General features: G+C 38.6%; 2 protein-coding genes across 8 annotated transcripts; one reads left to right on the forward strand and one right to left on the reverse strand.

The window, feature by feature from the left end:
- Positions 1 to 1918: 1918 nt before the first annotated feature.
- On the reverse strand, positions 1919 to 3780 carry LOC124153599 (proline-rich protein 36-like). Of its 4 annotated transcripts, none has more exons than XM_046526878.1 (2): positions 3628 to 3780; positions 1919 to 3469 (listed from the first exon to the last, which is right to left on the reverse strand). In XM_046526878.1, exon 2 carries the CDS (start codon positions 3450 to 3452, stop codon positions 1974 to 1976), a length of 1479 nt encoding a protein of 492 aa, XP_046382834.1. In that variant the 5' UTR covers positions 3453 to 3469; positions 3628 to 3780; the 3' UTR covers positions 1919 to 1973. The 4 variants fall into 4 exon arrangements, with proteins under 4 accessions (XP_046382834.1, XP_046382832.1, XP_046382831.1 ...); XM_046526876.1 differs by having other exon boundaries at positions 1919 to 3503; XM_046526875.1 differs by having other exon boundaries at positions 1919 to 3538.
- Positions 3781 to 3832: 52 nt separating this feature from the next.
- Positions 3833 to 12832, forward strand: LOC124153598 (probable DNA primase large subunit). Of its 4 annotated transcripts, none has more exons than XM_046526873.1 (6): positions 3833 to 3954; positions 5721 to 5973; positions 6545 to 6801; positions 7085 to 7226; positions 10008 to 10210; positions 11781 to 12832. In XM_046526873.1, exons 2-6 carry the CDS (start codon positions 5796 to 5798, stop codon positions 12372 to 12374), a joined length of 1374 nt encoding a protein of 457 aa, XP_046382829.1. In that variant the 5' UTR covers positions 3833 to 3954; positions 5721 to 5795; the 3' UTR covers positions 12375 to 12832. The 4 variants fall into 4 exon arrangements, with proteins under 4 accessions (XP_046382829.1, XP_046382830.1, XP_046382827.1 ...); XM_046526874.1 differs by having other exon boundaries at positions 3833 to 3950; XM_046526871.1 differs by lacking the exon at positions 3833 to 3954 and adding an exon at positions 3972 to 5602 and having other exon boundaries at positions 5690 to 5973.
- The last annotated feature ends 4709 nt before the right edge of the window (positions 12833 to 17541 follow it).

Genomic DNA, 17541 nt, shown 5'->3' on the forward strand with positions numbered 1-17541 from the left:
GCCTTCATAATTATCCGTCGCGTTTTCGCGCCCTTGAAAATTTTCACTTTTCCTTTAATCGCGAAAAATAGATATCGTCATTTAAAAATCTACATGCGTGAAATACGTACTCCAGGAGTTTCAGCTTCAGCGCCATCCATTTTCAGGGCTAGTTGCTTCGGCAGGTGAGTTATTACACACTCCTTAGCGGATTCCGATTTCCATGGCCACCGTCCTGCTGTCTTATGCAACCAACACCTTTCATGGTTTCCCATGAGCGTCGATTCGGGCGCCTTAACCCGTCGTTTGGTTCATCCCACAGCGCCAGTTCTGCTTACCAAAAGTGACCCACTAGACACTCCGATCCAGCCTCCGGCTTCGTTAATCGAGCAAGCCGGAGCTCTCACTCTCAGTTTGAGAATAAGTTGAAGCCGTTTCGGCCCCAAGGCCTCTAATCATTCGCTTTACCGGATGAGACTCGACTCCGAGCGCAAGCTATCCTGAGGGAAACTTCGGAGGGAACCAGCTATATATAAATAATCTTTCGATTTAGGCAATAAAAAAATAATAGGAAACCACCCTATTACCAATAAAATGCGAATGACATTTATAAAAGCACTGAAGGAACAAGTTACTTTGTACGCAGTCACGCGCACGGGTGCAAAGTTAAATACACCAAAGGATGAAGTTCGCCATGAAAAAATATTTGACTTAGCCGGGACTTGTAATTGGTAGCACTCCTGACCGGCAATCGGGAGATCCCGGCTAAGTCAAATATTTTTTCATGGCGAACTTCATCCTTTGGTGTATTTGACATTTATAGTTTCATACAGTTGCGTATATGGCTGTCATTGAGCGCACAATGTGTAATTTGAACATTAGTATTGAAGCAATCTCCAGCAGTGGGGAAGAAACGTCGACTTCTAAGCCGCAAGACGTCGGTTAACTCATAGGTTTTATTAATTGATGACATTTTAATTACTATATAAGACTAAAATTTATTTAAAATTTTGATGTTTTCACTTTCATTTTGCATGAATGTACAGGTTTCGTATATTTTCTGACAAAATACCATTGGCTCTCCCTGCCCCCCCCCCCCCCCCAATACTACGCCCATGTAGCAAGGTATGGATGAATGGAAATATTAACATATCCGGGGATATTTCATCCCTTGCACAGAAAGCAGAACTTTTGCGCAGATGACACGAAGATAGACCTAAACGAAAATAGATAGTATCGTAACTTACTATGGGCTTGAGGTGGTTTGAGCCACCGGCGTTGAAACGATAATGGGACATATGGCACATTACTTCAACACCACTCACCACTTTACTACGATTTGGCAGGCTTCATTTACATTCACCTTTATTACCAATAAAATACGAATGACATTTATAGTTTCATACAGTTTCGTATATGGCTGTCAGCAAATTAAAGTCTACAATGTACGAGTTATTTGAGATTAAATCCTTTGAGTAATATTTTACGTGAGAAGAGAACTTGCATTAAAGATTAAGAAATAAAATGAAATAATGAAAATTTCCAGTCACGAGTGACAGTATCCTTCCGGTTGCGAAATATATCTTAATTTTATAATTGTAACTGTAGAAAAATATTCTTCGAGCAAACCCAAAAATGAAAAATCTTGGATTCTAGACAAAAAGCCGTTGCCACGAGATATAGATACGGTATCATCAGAGTTCGAAAAAAATAGCTTAGTTCGGCTCAGCAATCGACCTAGGTCAAGATTTAACGAAAGTTCAAATAGGTTTACTTGATTTGACGTCCATAAGCTTCACAGAATAAGACAGTTAATATTACAAGAAAAATCATGGTGAACAAATTTACAGTCAGGAAGATATGTCAAATTATAAAAGTGCATATATCTGCTCATGTACGTATTGGTATTACCATGGCAAGTGAATGTGTCTAGATAAAATTTTCTAGAAAAATTCGAGTTTTATTGAACCAAGGAAAAACCAATTGAGACAAAATTAAAGTTGGACTAATCTGTAGAGCTCAGTTGAATAAGTCCAAATATCGTTATCCATATCTATTAAGTTGTCCGAAGCAGCTATAGGAGCGGCTTCCGTGAACGGTTGTCGACACCATTCGTGTAATGGATTAAGCTCTTCTTCTAATTCGTCTGAATACATATATTCGGGCATTTCTTCCTCATCTAAACCTGGAGCATTTCCTCCGAACTCCTCCAAACGTCTCATTAGCATCTCGCTGTATGGGTTTTGCACTGGTGGAGCAGGCGAGGAAGATGAACTTTGCGGCATACTTTGCAAATAATTGCGCCTGACGCTTTGAACAACCGAAAGAGCGTTGTTTAATTCCTCTCGCTCATGGTCTTCTTTAACGGTTAGGTCTTCTTCATCCATCGACAGGTCCACTAAGCGAACTGACGGTGGTTCGACGTTACCTGAATGCGTACAGGCCTCTGAGAAGTCAGTTTGTGGAGGAGGCGCTTCACAAATACCTTCATCCATGCGAAGAGCTGGTCGTATTCTTGGAGATCCAGCAGGTGAGCGTCTCATTAGGGGTGTTTCGCGGTCATTGTATGCGGATCTTGCATTAACTGGGGAAACTGGCGATCTCATCTGATGCGAACGACCCGAAAGTGATGGATCTAGCGAATTTCGACAGGACGATGTGGGCGTGGGAGACGTATGAACTGGTGAATTTCGACAAGGTGTCGCGTGTGCAGGAGACATACGAACTGGTGAATTTCTAATCGTAGAGGCTTCTTCAGGTGTACAAACCGGTGATCTACCTGGTGGTGTACGACACGGAGGGCTGCACGCAGGAGTCGATGGCATTGCAGACACAGCTGGTTTGGCAAACCTGCTTTGTATGACTGGGCTTGCTTGGCGGACGGACTGCTGAGGTCTTGGGCATCTGGTTTCTTCAACTGGAGTTCGACAAGAGGGCTGGGATGTGTTTTCTGGGCAACGATTGCCTCTCCCTCGTGCTTGTGGGGGTGCGATCTGCGCTGCCCTTCTTGCTTGTGGGGGTGCGCACTGCGCTGCCCTCCCTGCTGGTGATGGTGCGTACTGCATTGTCCTTCCTGCTTGTGGTGGACGTAAACCACACTGAGCTGGCCGTCCTGCTGGTGAGGGTGCGTACTGCATTGCCCTTCCTGCTTGTGGTGGACGTAAACCACACTGCGCTGCCCGCCCTGCTGGTGAGGGTGCGTGCTGCATTGCCCTTCCTGCTTGTGGTGGACGTAAACCACATTGCGCAGGCAATCCTGACCTCTGGATACCAGAAGTGGCCGCCGAGGTAGTTGGCTGTGCGCGAGCGGGTATTCCTGATCTTGAAACTGGCAATCCAGTTCTTGCGGAGGGAATGCCTGATCTCACTTGAGGCGGTCTTAACCCAGGACCACCAGGGCCCCTTTGCACGGGAGCAGGCGGGCATAGTCTGCTTTGGCCTTGAGGAGCTTTTAAATTACTGCGGTATGCCATCTTTGAATTTCAGTTTACTGCAATGTTCCCATATTGATTTTAGTATTTGTGCTACAATGAATCACAAAAAGACAAAACCTAAACATCTGAAATAATAAATAATGTTTATCAATACTACTTACAAGTTTGACTCTACGGTCTAAACGATCAAAAAACAAAATTTGGCTATATTTACTCATAATGACAAACTCTGAACTCCAGAAACTAATATGTGTAGATGCCACAAATCATGATGCAAGTGATTTTGTCGGAGATCCCTCCGTTCAAGGCACAAAAGAAGGGTATTCATCATCACGAGGGCATAAAAAAACACAAATTAAATTCGTGCTTTTATTTATCATCACTTGTTTCCTAGGATATACGGTATGTACACACAAACCTGAGATTGTATCTCAATTAATTCCATGAACATTCTAGGATTGAAGCCACTTGAATATTTATGGACTGCACACAACCTAATGATACGAGGACGTGAATCAATCTAGAACTACAGTATTGGTTAGTAAGTAAGCCTTACACTTGTGAGGACCGAGTGACGTGTGGCGATGCAAATCTATGTATCGGTCATAGCTATAATGAAGTCTTGTAAACTGCACATATTTTCGGTTTATTTAGCTTGCGGGAAATTGCTTCCTTGGGTAAAAAGCGCGATGCAATATGAAGCAACGAACACTTTCATGTAACAGATCAAACCGTCCGGAGAAAAAAAAATGGTTCCAATTATGTGTTTTAAGCCTAGGCGCGTGCTCGAAGTTAGAGTTTCTTAAATGTAATTTATTTCTGTAATAGAGTTTCTTTCTGAATTCTTGTGGATCCCACAGAAGATAATTTTTTCAAAAATTCCATAGCAATGCATTTTCTATCACTTTCATCACACTCATGAACCATGTATGACAACGGGTACAGGATGACAGCAGAATTGACAGCGAAACATAAATCACAGGAAGAAAAATAAATTAACTTATTAGGACATAGAGATACAGTTTATAAGTTTTAATTGAAATGAGTTTTAAAATATTCCACGGTTAAAGTTCAATATTTTTCAGACATTATAACCACAAAAAAAATATTGTCTCCACGTGGTCAGGAAAGAGTGTTGAGGAAATGAACATTAATTCTAGTTTATTAAAATTCACAAATCTGTCCCTAATATGACAAAAGGAACGTTTTAAGATATTTTTTATGGAAACTATCGACTTTTATATCGAATCAATGCATTTATGACGCATTTCTTATAATAAGGATAAAAGCCTTGAAATGGTTCTTATATTCATAAAATCAAATCTCGCGGTAGGCTGTGTGGCGCGTTTTGTGCATGACGTTATTACTTTGTTCGTAAATGTTTGTGCTATTTTTATTTACCAAGGAGGTTTGATATTTACATCCATTGTTCATGTTTACATCCACGGACATGATTAATACAATAATGTTTTAATGTATTCTCTATTCCCACGGATATTAGAATTACGTCGTTTACACGCTCTTTTCACCACTGTTGACATTAATTTCCTCAAAACAGCCTGCAGACCGCCGAGCATAACTTGTAAATTTACACCGGTTTACACACATCGGCACTCAGCTGTACGGTCACCTGCGATACTGTCGATGTCGTTGGTTGCAGGTATGGATAACTGGAGATCTCGATAGCAGGAATACCGGTAATATGTAGGGTAGTTCGGTTAAAAAGGCTGAAATGGTGTATAGTGTCCAAACATTCCCATGCAACAACATGTAGTAGAGTTACTAAGCGAAAAATGCGACTAATGGGTAGGCATAGAAGTGTTAACTGCTAGGATTCTATGTTCAGTTCGCAGAGTAAATTCGGCGAATGTGTGTCCAAGTACTCACTGAGAAAAAAATTTCCTTCAGAGGTTTTGGCGAAATATTTTTCTTATGCCTGGGAAAGTATAAGATTGTGTTATCTTGACCGTTTCGGATCGTTGTGTAATATCTAGTGATTCCGCAATGACATTTTACGTGAAACCTCCAGATGGAAGGGTTCTTCTGCGTGTGATGGAGGAAGGAGTGAATAGTAGGTTGAAGTTGTTAATGCTAATAAATTCTACCATACCATTTCAAACTGAAGGCCTAATCATTGATCACTTGATGGAGAATACGATGAAGGATAGAATTTCACATTTCATCCTCAGGTTCGGTTACTTTCTAGTTTTACCATGGTTTTTACAAAGACTTGAACTTGGCCGTTATAATACTTATAATTTTTCGTTTATCGACAGATTAACCTGCCTTTTCTCTCTCGACTTCAAGGCTTTCTTTATTCGAGCTGAAACAAAATTTTTCGAAGAGAGACTCTCTTCGTATGATTGGACTGATGTTTATAAGATGATTCAGACACTTCATCGGCATCTGCAAGAACAAAATTCACTCAAGTGTGATAGTGGTACCCACACTCATTCAGCAATTATTAGCCAAACATGCTCAGAACTGCTACAAAGAAAGCATCTGAAACACGCTTTTGACAAGTCTCATGCAGAAAATTGCCGAGAGTATGTGGTAATCGGTAAGTTTAACAAATAATCACCTTTGCTTGTGCTGAACAAATCTCTCCCTCCCAATTGTTACGCCACTGAGTCTATCTGTATTGTTTGAGTTTCCCTTATCATGAGCAACACCTAAGATTAATATACTCATCAGAATGGTAGCTGATTTTGTAGTGAACTGATGGTGGTGGCACAAATGTTTTCAGATTACTTTTTTCATCCCTCAGTAGAGTATTTAAGAAGTAACATGAACTTGAACGAATCATACAGGTCACATGTTTTCCAACAAATGTAGTGGAACAACAGAAGGATATCTGAATAACCAGTATTAATGACTTAGCACATTATTTGCACAAATAGTAGCTAGTCATTTATTCTCCATCTACCCTTATCAGATGTCGTAAAAATTAGAAAAATTGAAGTATTTATGCATACATTTTTTTTGTGCTGTGAACAACATTGTTCATATTTTAATTTAGAGTTAGGCCCTCCATTTGAAAAGGTTGATTACCATTGGGCTACAGAATTCTACATTTTTTGTTAGTGATTCCTGTTGACTAATTTTTTTTTGTGGTGGTGGTATTCTTTCAGTTGATTTTCAGTATTGTTCATCCTTGGTTAGAAGGAGAGAAGTGGATCTGAAGTCAGGGAAGTGTTATGTACATTGTGGTGTCTGGGGGAAACTCTTGATATGTTTTTTTCGTGACTTGTTGTCTCTTGGAATGGAAGATTTGGCTAGATCGTCAATGCCTCAGATTGTCAGCAGAGATATAAGATTGAAGTCCATTGTATCTCAAACTCTGGAAACTTTCTACCGCCAATCGAACTTACCCAGCCAAAGTATGAGGGTAGGTCTTAATTAATTGTAAATAGTCACTGGTAATATACTGGAAATACTTTCTGGTAATTTAATATTTTTTAAGTATAAAATGAATACATATATTCAAGGTAAGATGTCTCGGTGGTTTGATTTTTATTCCTATTACGATTTCATTACTTATGATAATGTATTGCATATGTCGTTAGAGTCATTTATTTATCCCAATTGTTTTTCAAATGAAATATTCCTATTACTAAGCGATGATATTGAAATACAACATTATTAATTATTCTGGCAACTTTTTACTGCAGGTGACAAATGCTATCAAATCAATCACAGTGGATAAGGAGTCACAGTTTTTTCCACCTTGTGCATTGAATATATTAAAGAACCTTCGTCATGATCATAGATTGGGGCACCATGCTAGAATACAGTTTTCTCTCTTTTTAAAGGGTAAGTAATCTTTGGAAAATGAGGCATAACTGGTCTGTTACCAGTCTATGTCTAATGAGTATATAATCCAGGGCCAGTTTAAGCGGTAAGGAAAGTACTCAGCTACAAAGGGTGCCAAGCTAAAAGGGGTGCCTAAGCACTCAGTCCAATAAAATTAAAATAATAATAAATATAAATAACTGGTTTTTAAGCTCTAAAAATATCGAATTCAGTAGGTAGGTACATAGGCGGATCTGGGAGGGGGGGGCACGGGGGCACGTGCCCCCCCCCAGACCCATAAAAATATGCAAGAATTTTATACGGTCCCATTATCATTGCGTTCGTTTTGTGTTACGAGGTATCCTTGTGCCCCCCACCCCCCCAAGAACAAAATCCTGGATACGGCCTTGCTTGTGCCCCCTCCAGAAAGAAATCGTGGATCCGCCCCTGGGTAGGTATATAAGAGCAAGCACATTATAAGTTCACGCTGATATTTAAGTCTCGACCCTTATTCCTTAAGTATTTGCAGTTATTTTAAAACGTATCCTGTGAGAATTCATACTATCTCTCCGGTTATTTTAGAGGGGGCTGGTGGATTGTTGTTCAACAACACTGTCCCTGATGCATATGATCTTAAAAAATAGCGAGTGTGTTGCCCTGGTTATCATACGTTTTTTAAATTTATGACCGCTCTCTGGAATCTGATTTTCAGCAGTCGTTGCATTGTTTTAGCATATTCATTTCAAAATCACGCCTATTGCAGTTTCATATTAAGTAATTAGCAAAATTACTTTTATCATCTTTGCTGTTTCTGTTAGAACTTAGATGTTCTTTCTTCCTCACTCTGAAGCTTCTTCCTGTCTGCCCCACAAAGACACCATTGCAATAGGGTAGTTTCCTTCATCAAAGAAAACAAGATGCTTTGATTGCTATTCGTTACCCACCATTAGGGTTTTCATAATATACAAATTATTTGGTTTTAGAAATACCAGTTTAAACGAATGGCAATGGTCAATTTTAGCCTCATTTGAAAAAGGCCAGATTGGTGCCCATGCGATTCCACTCCATGTGACGTCACAGGGACCTAGTTTCTACACGAGAGGATAGGAGTTTTACATCGTCTGAGATTACCTATGCATGCGTGAGTCGCAGAGCTCAGGGAAACATCTCTTAATAATCACTTATTAAAATTGTCCAATGTAGTAATAATCCATATTTAAGCCAAGCGCTACCAGCTAGCAGGGTACTCAGCTACCTGCTAGCAGCCTGCATCATATCAGCGCTCAAGCCTCGCCTCAAGGTCACCTCACAGAGCAGCAGGGGGAAGCAGAAATACGTCACATGGACTTTTCCCATCATTCCTACTTAGCTGTCGCATTTTCGCGCGTTTGAAATTTTTCACTTTTCGTTTAATCGCAAAAAATAGATATCGTCGTTCGAAAATCTAAGAGCGTGAAATGCGTACTCCAGGAGTAATAATCTTTCGATTTAGGCAATAAAAAAATAAAGGAAACCACCCTATTGCTGCATTTTAGCAAATATACTCCACCTCTGTCTCATTGATCATTCGTATCCTTACATTTTACAGGCAGCCTTCCGAGAGAGGCATTAGGTCTTAAAGCCAAGTGGACTTTGCCCCTTGGTAAATGATGAGCCATTTTCAGAGAACTGCATTCAGGCACATCACTGTGCACCTCTGCTTCTTTTTAATCTCGTCCACTGAAAAATCTAAATCAAAGAGATGAATTTTGAAACGGACACCAGAATAGAAGAAAAAGATGGGTAAATGTATTCATTAATGAGAGTGTTTTTCTGGCTATTAAAAATGTTTAAAATTCCTAACTGCTCTCTAGATCTAATTAGTCACGGCCATTGCATAATTTTTATATATTAATTTTATTATCACTTATATGGCACTACATATTAAGTGTTTAGCAAAATTTTTTGGAAAAGTTCTTTTTAGCTTTGGATGACATCTCTAATTGCTGATAATTTTTTTGGGCCAATGCTGCATCGACTCAATTTTGGTGGACGACATTTCAGGAGCATTCTAGTTCCCATTTTTGGGTCCAAATCGCTACTATGTCAGTTACATATTAAGTGATAAGCAAATTTACTTTTATCCAATCTCTGATTGCTTTTTGGAACTTCTGCATAGGGTCTTCATCCAACATTGACAAATTTTATTTATGAATAAAATCAAAGCACTTCTTAATATAGTCCTCACATTCTAAAATCATGTGGACATTTCCTTTACCGGCTTTCTGTATCGCCAAATCGTAAGCCTGTCTTTGAGTAGATCAAAATCTTTTAAGCACTTATATTGCATCTCTAGAATGTGGTTAGTCATTGTGAGCTGGATAAATCTTACATATCAAGTGGAATAATGGATAAATCTAACATATTCTTGAGAGCAGTGAAAAAGTCAAATAATTTAATAAACCAGGGCAACACTCTCATAAACTTATACAATACCCTTCAATTTCCCCTATTCTGGTGCCCGTTTCAAAATTCACCTCTCCCCCCATTACGTTACTAAGGCTACAGTAATAAGATGAATATTTAATAATTTGTGCTTGATGAAGATGATTTATCATCAAAGCCCAGGTCGCTTTATTTAAGAAAGAAGGGGTATAAGTGACAGATATTCATCCAAGAACCCTTAAAATTAGAATTCTTTCTTTTTAACATCGTGTAGTATTTTTGGAATATTTATGTATTTTTTAGCTGCTTTACTATTTTTTTGTTGTTTTAGCGAAAAGGCTGAGTTAAAATAGCTTAATATATTTGTTTTATTTGAAGGCATTGGCTTGGATGTGGAAGAAGCAATAAAATTTTGGCGGGAAGAATACTCAAAGACTCCCAATTGCAACGAGCATCGCAGCAACTTATGTCAACATGCTTGGAAGAAAGATAACTCCCGGTACATCTACAACATCAAGCACCTTTATGGATTGAAAGGGTCCTGTAAGGATTATCAATCAAAATCATGTCTGTCATTACAGGTATGCTCACCCTAACTGATGAAAAACTCACATATGGAATGATGTATGTAATGGAAGCTAGTAAAAAGGTTGGTGCTAACCCAGCCTACACGAATTAAAAGTTTACCCTGCATCTATTTGAAATATGTGTGAATAAATGGTAAAACCTTTATGCCATGACTAGTTTTTTTGGTAAACTTCTGATAGGCATGTTGTGAAATCTACAGCCTCATCATTACGTGGAGCTACAGTAAGCAGTTGGTAAATGAACACGTAATACATACATGCTTACTAAGTATTTTGCCAAATATTACCAATTTTATTTTTATTCTACGTAAAAATGTCAATTACATTCAATCCTGCTCCTCCATAAATGTTTTGTAAGGAATTTTGATGATGCTGACAATGAAATAGAAAAAAACGAGATGCAGGAAGCAAATGCAAGACACTCTTCATGATTCCCGATGCTCCCAACTAACAATAAGCATGGGAGAGCTATTATCTATTATTATAATAGAGATAACAATATTCTCAGTGAAGCCCCTGGTTTTAGTACAGGATAAAGTTATAACCGCAGCCCATAACTCAATGGCTGATTTTAGAGTGTAGTTGTGTGTGAAGAAAAGTGTGTTTTATGGTCAGGGAAATACGGTATCATGCCCATTTTTTCTATGTAGTTTATTGGTATTATTTTTTGCATATAATGTTATGACTTAAATGCTTGACCGGTGATTTGTAAGTGTCCATCAATTTTGATACTGTGCTGTTTTCCTGAAATGAGCCTCAGATAGTTCCTCCAGAAAATGAAAAAAATTTTATGGTGAAATGGATATAATATATATGTATATAAGGAAAGAGGAGATGCTAGACATGGTGTGTGAGGAGGATAAAGTTATAGAGGAAATACAGCGAGTTTTGTTGGAATACCGAGATGGGATGGTGTGCTTAAAAATCGTTAAGTGAACAATGTTCGGTAAGCAGGGAAGGGGTAAAAAAAATGGGATGGATAGATTTAGAGGTAACATGAAATGAATTGCAGGGAATTGGTGGAGAGACGAGCTCTGGGTGGTTCACAAAATACTCCAAGTAAGTCTGTCTTTGTGTGTAGAAAATGATAATATCAAGTTGTTCCATGTTTAGAAGGGCATAAAACATGAAGCAAATTGGGTGATGAAACAGGATTGAGCTTTGATAAGGGGTTCTCAGTTTTCATTATTCTGTTGCATAATTGATGCCCATTAATTGATAAACCCCTATGCTATGTGAACCATTGATACTGTTTACCCGACAAAATCACGTGTTCTTATTCTAAGGCTGGCACACTATGTTATTCTCATTCATGCTAGATTCCACTATGCTAATGAAAAGGCTGCTATAGGAAATTTTATATGCATGTAATATTCTTTAGTAGGTTCCTATCTTAGTTATTTTTTTGATTTGGTATGTATTTAATTAAAATACAGTGATCATGTCATAATCTTTAGAGGTTTCTGTTTATGAATATTGAATTTTATCTTGCAAATTTGTAGTGCTTTATTTAAGTATGCCATGAGCTGCAATGCCTATTTATTCAATAATTTTTACATTTCAGTCCACAGGAGGTAAAACTGGAGAGGGATGCCCCTTTGTGCGAATGCATCCTAAAGATATTGTAAAAGTTCTGCCGCAGATGATTGTGAACAGCAATGGAAAACGCAATTCTAATAGTGAGATTTTGATAGAGCACATTGTTGAGCTTACCTCAAAAGGGAAGCCAAGCGAAGCATGTAAGGCTTGTTTTAATGCTCATTACGCAGCACATCATCAAACAGTGAATTTTAATGATGAATCTGTTTTTGAAGATATACATCCCAAGAGAGAAAATGCCTTTTTTGTGAGGAGTGAACCACATGTTTCAGAATATGGCAATTATTGTAAAAATGAGTGTCATAAATATGAATTAGAAGGTACCACATTCGATGATACCAAGGTAGGAAGTTCATCAATAACAGATGAGCATCTAAATGACAGAGCTGCAAGCATAGGCCATTTTACAAAAGGCTTGGCTGTGACTAATGACAAGTTATCACTTGAAAATGTGTCACCAGATTTGCCTCATGACATTGAATTCAATTGTCCAACTCAGTATTATTTTTCTTTGAAATCAAGGCTCTTATCTCAAACCAGAAGTGTGAACAGTGACTGAATTTTCTCCTCGATTACTTCACTAAAGCTTTTTCAAAGGAGTATATATGTTGATATTGAATAAGTTTTACTGCTCTAAAATCATGTCTATTTCCTGGAGCCCTGCTGGCCATCAAACAAGGATGATTCAAACTGAATATAGATGCATAGTATGAAGGATTTACGTTGGTGTGATGTTATTTATGTCCCTAGCATTGGAACACAGAGGGGTGGCAAAAGCTACTTCCATTTTAAAGACTGAGGAAAATGGCTTTTAAAATCCAAGACTGAGAACTATGGAAAATGAAAACAAGGATTGATAGTAGGCAATAAGGCCCAGTCCAATTCATATTTCAAGACTGAAGCATTACTTTTAGTGTATTTTCAGGGACAACTATGTGCTTTATGTAGGTACATATACATATTTTTTATACTTGTAATTTATTATGATTAAATTATTATAAATTTTTTAATATAACATGAGACTTGTGTTATTTTCATCCTTATTGTAGAGCCAAACCAAAAGGTTTTGGGCCCTATCTTTGCAGAGAAGTGGTGTGTGATTTATTGGGTTTGCCTTGGGAAGTAAACTTGGGAGGAAAGGGCCAACTGCTTCCTTTGGTTGCCTCATTGAGGATGAAGGGAAATGGAAGGGAGAACTTTTATCAGAATTCCAATAGGAACCATTCTTTTTAATGGACTTGCTGCTGTGTGAATACAATGTCTGCGGATTGGCCATTATTTTTTAATGGAATTTGTGAGTTCATATTGGTGACATGTTGATATTTCACTGAGAACATTTTGTTTATACTTAGTGAGGACGAACAATTTTCAATGAATGCCTTTTTTTAATTTTGTAGAGTGCATACCAAAATCTGCCCATGAAATTAAATGTTTATTTCACCGACTGGTGGTCATGAAAATAAGAATCAGTAGAATTTGAAAAGTTAAAATTATGAGAATTTGACTGTTCAAAAGAGGTCTTTACTCTGTTTTGGAACTAAAGTGTTGTAACGTTTTAATTAATTTCTCTTTGTTTCACTTCACTTCCAAATATTTTATTGCACTTTAAATAATACAAATTCGGGAGCAAGGAAACACCCGTCCGCCATAACTATCACAATCCAACTCTTTTCACTTCCTCTCGCGCCGTCAACAACCACAACAATTACCTAACTCCACCTCTGCTGCTTTTTATTGCCCGCTTCACGTCACACCAAAATCCAAAACAAGCAACTCAAAATTAGGTGTTACAGTGTTTAAAAATAATTTTGAAGTTGTAATTATATACTAGTTAACATCAGCATTAATAATACATAATTTAGCACTTCAATCAAGGTGAGCTTTGGTCTCACGTTCTCCAAGTATTAAGCAGTGCCAAGGTTGGGCTTTTTATTTTGTATTTCCAGATCCTTGCACCTTTCAGGTAGAAGAAGTATGTTAATCCATGCATATTCCAATTAATAGGGTGTTTGGCAATATATGGGTCATTCCGTGTGACTTCAAATCACCATTCAACCCACTTCTCTGATAAATTTTGAAATTTCATACATTGAGTGATTCCTTGGAGTAATTTATTGTTTCTTTGCAACAAATCATAACAAAATTTTAGGTCACCTAAGTAGGGAAATTATACATTCTTGAAAAGATAATGAATAGAGCCTTAACTTAAATGCGATGTTGCCTGCTTGTATGAGTTTATGAACCTAATTTTTATGAATTGTGACTTTGATTATAAATGACACATAACACATCCTTCTATTTAAAAAAATATATTTTATTGCAACAGTCTAATGAAATACATATGTCATAAACATATCAAAATGGAAAATTAGTGACATAATCCTCAAAAAAATTATAACTAATTCACTGCACAATCAAAAATCTATGAGTTGCACGACTATTTGCGAACATGGTCAAGCAGATGAAGGTGAGTCGGGCTGGAAGGAGTGTTATCATATTGTCATGTTAATGTTACTAATTAACATTCAGGTTTCAAAGTTTTGATGGAAAGTTATGAAACTTGGCATAAAAAAAGGTTTATTAATACCTCCTCGGATTCTTATAGTGGTGTTTTCTGGCATTATCGTATTTGCACCTGAAATTTTGCTTTCTAAGCTTTTGGGCTACAGTCGTGAATATTATGCGGTGTAAACTATTTTGTGTAAGAAATCCTATTTAAAGTACTGTAAAGGGAGGCTGAAAAAAGGGTATCAACCTATACACTCTAGCGTCCACGTCAGTGAACTGCAGCCAATTAAAAAAAAACTGAAATCTAATTCTACCTGAATTTTACACAGGTGGGGGAGAGTTAAGGGAGGAAGGGTTCACGAGGGGGGGAGGTAGAAAACATTTTAGCGGGGTTAATTTGGAGTGGGTACCTTAGACTTTATCTAAAAAGAAAGACTTCGAATAGGTTTAATTCCCCAACCACTCGATACCCGGGGCGCAGCTAGGAATTAAGGCTGGGGGGGTTGAGGTGCAACTAACATGGGGGTGTGTGGGGGTATGGTATACCCACCAGGATAATCGGTAGGTGCGATATTAATGCGAAATTAATCGGTAGGTGCGAAATTATAAAGATAAATGGTGAGTTTTACGGCTTTCTGAGGGATATTTTATTCATCCTTACACTATTCTATTAGTAATTTCAATTCAATTAAGTAAAATGGGTTAAACTTAAAAATTTCTCTGAGCTCTGGGGGGATTTATGCCCCAAAACCCCCCTCGCTGCACCACTGCTCGATACAGCCTAGCTATTCATTTGCTGATGCATACATGCAAGCTTGTTACCCCACTGCGAAGTACAAGTTTGTATCTAAATTCAAGCGTATTCGGTGGTTCTCTTCCCAAAGGGATTTGAATCACCCAATCTCCATTCTGCCATTGCAATCCATCGCCTGTAAAGACCTGGTTACACGATACATTCGATACTCATACAAGTCAATCTAAAAATGTATGAACGCATGAATGAACGCGAAAATGCACTCTATAACTACCCAATTTGTTAGAAAGCATGAACAGAAAATAGAACCTGTTCTAATTTGGTTCATACATTCGTACATGGTCCGTTCCGGTCCATCAATATTGTTCATGATATGGGCGTACCCAGCGTGGGGCAGCTGCCCCCCCCCCCCCTGAAAGTAATATAAGATGCAGTTTTAAACGAAATTTTTGAACAAATTTTCTTCAAGTCCGAGAAAAGTCATAGTATTGAACATGTAATTAAAATAGCTATATTTTTCCGAGCAAATAATGTAATAAAGCAATTAATCGCAGTCATAATTTTCTGGAAATTTCGGTTTCATAACCTTTTCTGTGTTACAACTTGTACGACCACGGCTTGCCCCCTCTAGTTTTGATCCTAGGCACCCCCTTGGTTCATGATATCACAAATTAACTCGTACGTGTTAATGTACGGTCCTAGGGACAAAAAGCCTTTGTCTGCCCTTAAATTCATCAAATTCAAATAGCCAACATCAGCACCAGGTGCCTCGACTGCATGAACTGCGGTAAAACAACATACTCGGTGGAGCACTCGACGGTAAGCCACGAATCTTTGGCGGAGCTGGCTCGATCATGCCCCATTTTACTATGAATTGTGGCTCGATCATGCCGTGCTACCCCATTTTACTATGAATTGTGCAATCTGAGGTCTTCCACATTCATCCACATCTTCATAATACCCCGCGAGCCGCCTAAAAGGCGTGTGGCAAGGAGTGTTAGGTCACCAGCCGTTTACAACTGAAAAAAATGAAGTGCTCTAACGAGGTTAGGACTAGCGTTTATTAAAGTCCTTTACGGTTCGGGGAAAAAACGAATTCCCACATCTATCCGTTCGGCAAAATATCTCTCTTAATTTATCACTTCTATCGGACCTGGAAATATAGTGTGGCTCTAATATTATGTTCTCTGTGTCGCTCTTAAAGATATCCATTCTTAATTGTTCAAGCAATCTAAGCCTAACGCGCAGCCTCAAAGTCTCCAACGGCTCCCAACCTAATTCGCTTAACATCTGGGTAACACTGTCTGTATGCCCGTAGCAGTTTTTGACGAAACGAGCTGCCTTCCTTTGTATTTTATTAAGTTTGCGGATTAAGTCTTTCTGCACCGGATCCCATACGCTTGCTGCATATTCAAGGTGCGGTCGGGCGAGAGCGAAATATCACCTTTCTTTTACTTTCTCATCCGAAAATCTTCCCACAATACGCTTGACGAATCCTAATTTCCCCACATTGAAGATGGGGAAGGGAGAACGTCACGAACCTCCGTCCCTTATCGTGCGAGGAAGGAAGCTCGACGAGAATCGAGGACGAGAGTAAGTATACGCGTTTTAAATAGGGTACAGAAGGGGTTGACTCATATGCTCTACGTCATCCACTAAAGGCGTTATTCAGAAAATATACACAGAAAATGTAATTCATTAAAAGAATTCGGACGGCGAAAAAAATATTCTATATTAAGCGATTGTCTCATAAGTTTGAAATTAAATCACGCTAAAGTTACAGCTCCCTTTTTAAATGTTTGTGACATCATTAATGTTACGTTTCATTGACTTGTTGAGGCAGAACCGCTCCTTAAGGGAAGAGTCGCATGAGTACCTATATGCAACGACATTCCACGTGTGACCGAAGGTGAAGAGGATTATGGGCGCACAAAACTGGGGGGGGGGGGTCTAGGGGGTATGGAATAGGGTAAGCGGGAGGTGCGGGGGCCCTTCCACCAGAAAATTTTTCAGGAAAATGGTGAGTTTTGCTGCCTTCTGAGGGATATTTTATTAATCTTAAACTATGCTGCAAGTAATATTAATCCGAGTAAAATTAATTAAACTTATACCCCCCGTCGCTGCGTCACTGAAGAGGAGAGAAGTAGGTGAGAAACGGTGACCCGCACGGCAGGAGCGGGTGACGTCAACTAACCTGCGAAATAGATGAGACCAGTGGAGTAACAATGGAGGGGGGGTGAGGGGGATAGATTCCCCCCCAAAGCCTCAAAGAAATAAAAATTATATTCAAAACTATCGCCTCGTTTTGACTTATAGTAAATTTTAACGTAAACTTTAAATGAAACCCAAATCTTAGGGGCTAAAATTATTTAAAATGTATTTGCGGGCATGTTATTTTTCCAAAATTTTCCTAACAATAAGTCGCCCTTCCCCATCCCCTCGCATCCCCCCCCCCCAAAGCATA

The sequence above is a fragment of the Ischnura elegans genome, chromosome 2 (assembly GCF_921293095.1).
Source record: "Ischnura elegans chromosome 2, ioIscEleg1.1, whole genome shotgun sequence".
NCBI lineage: Eukaryota > Metazoa > Arthropoda > Insecta > Odonata > Coenagrionidae > Ischnura > Ischnura elegans.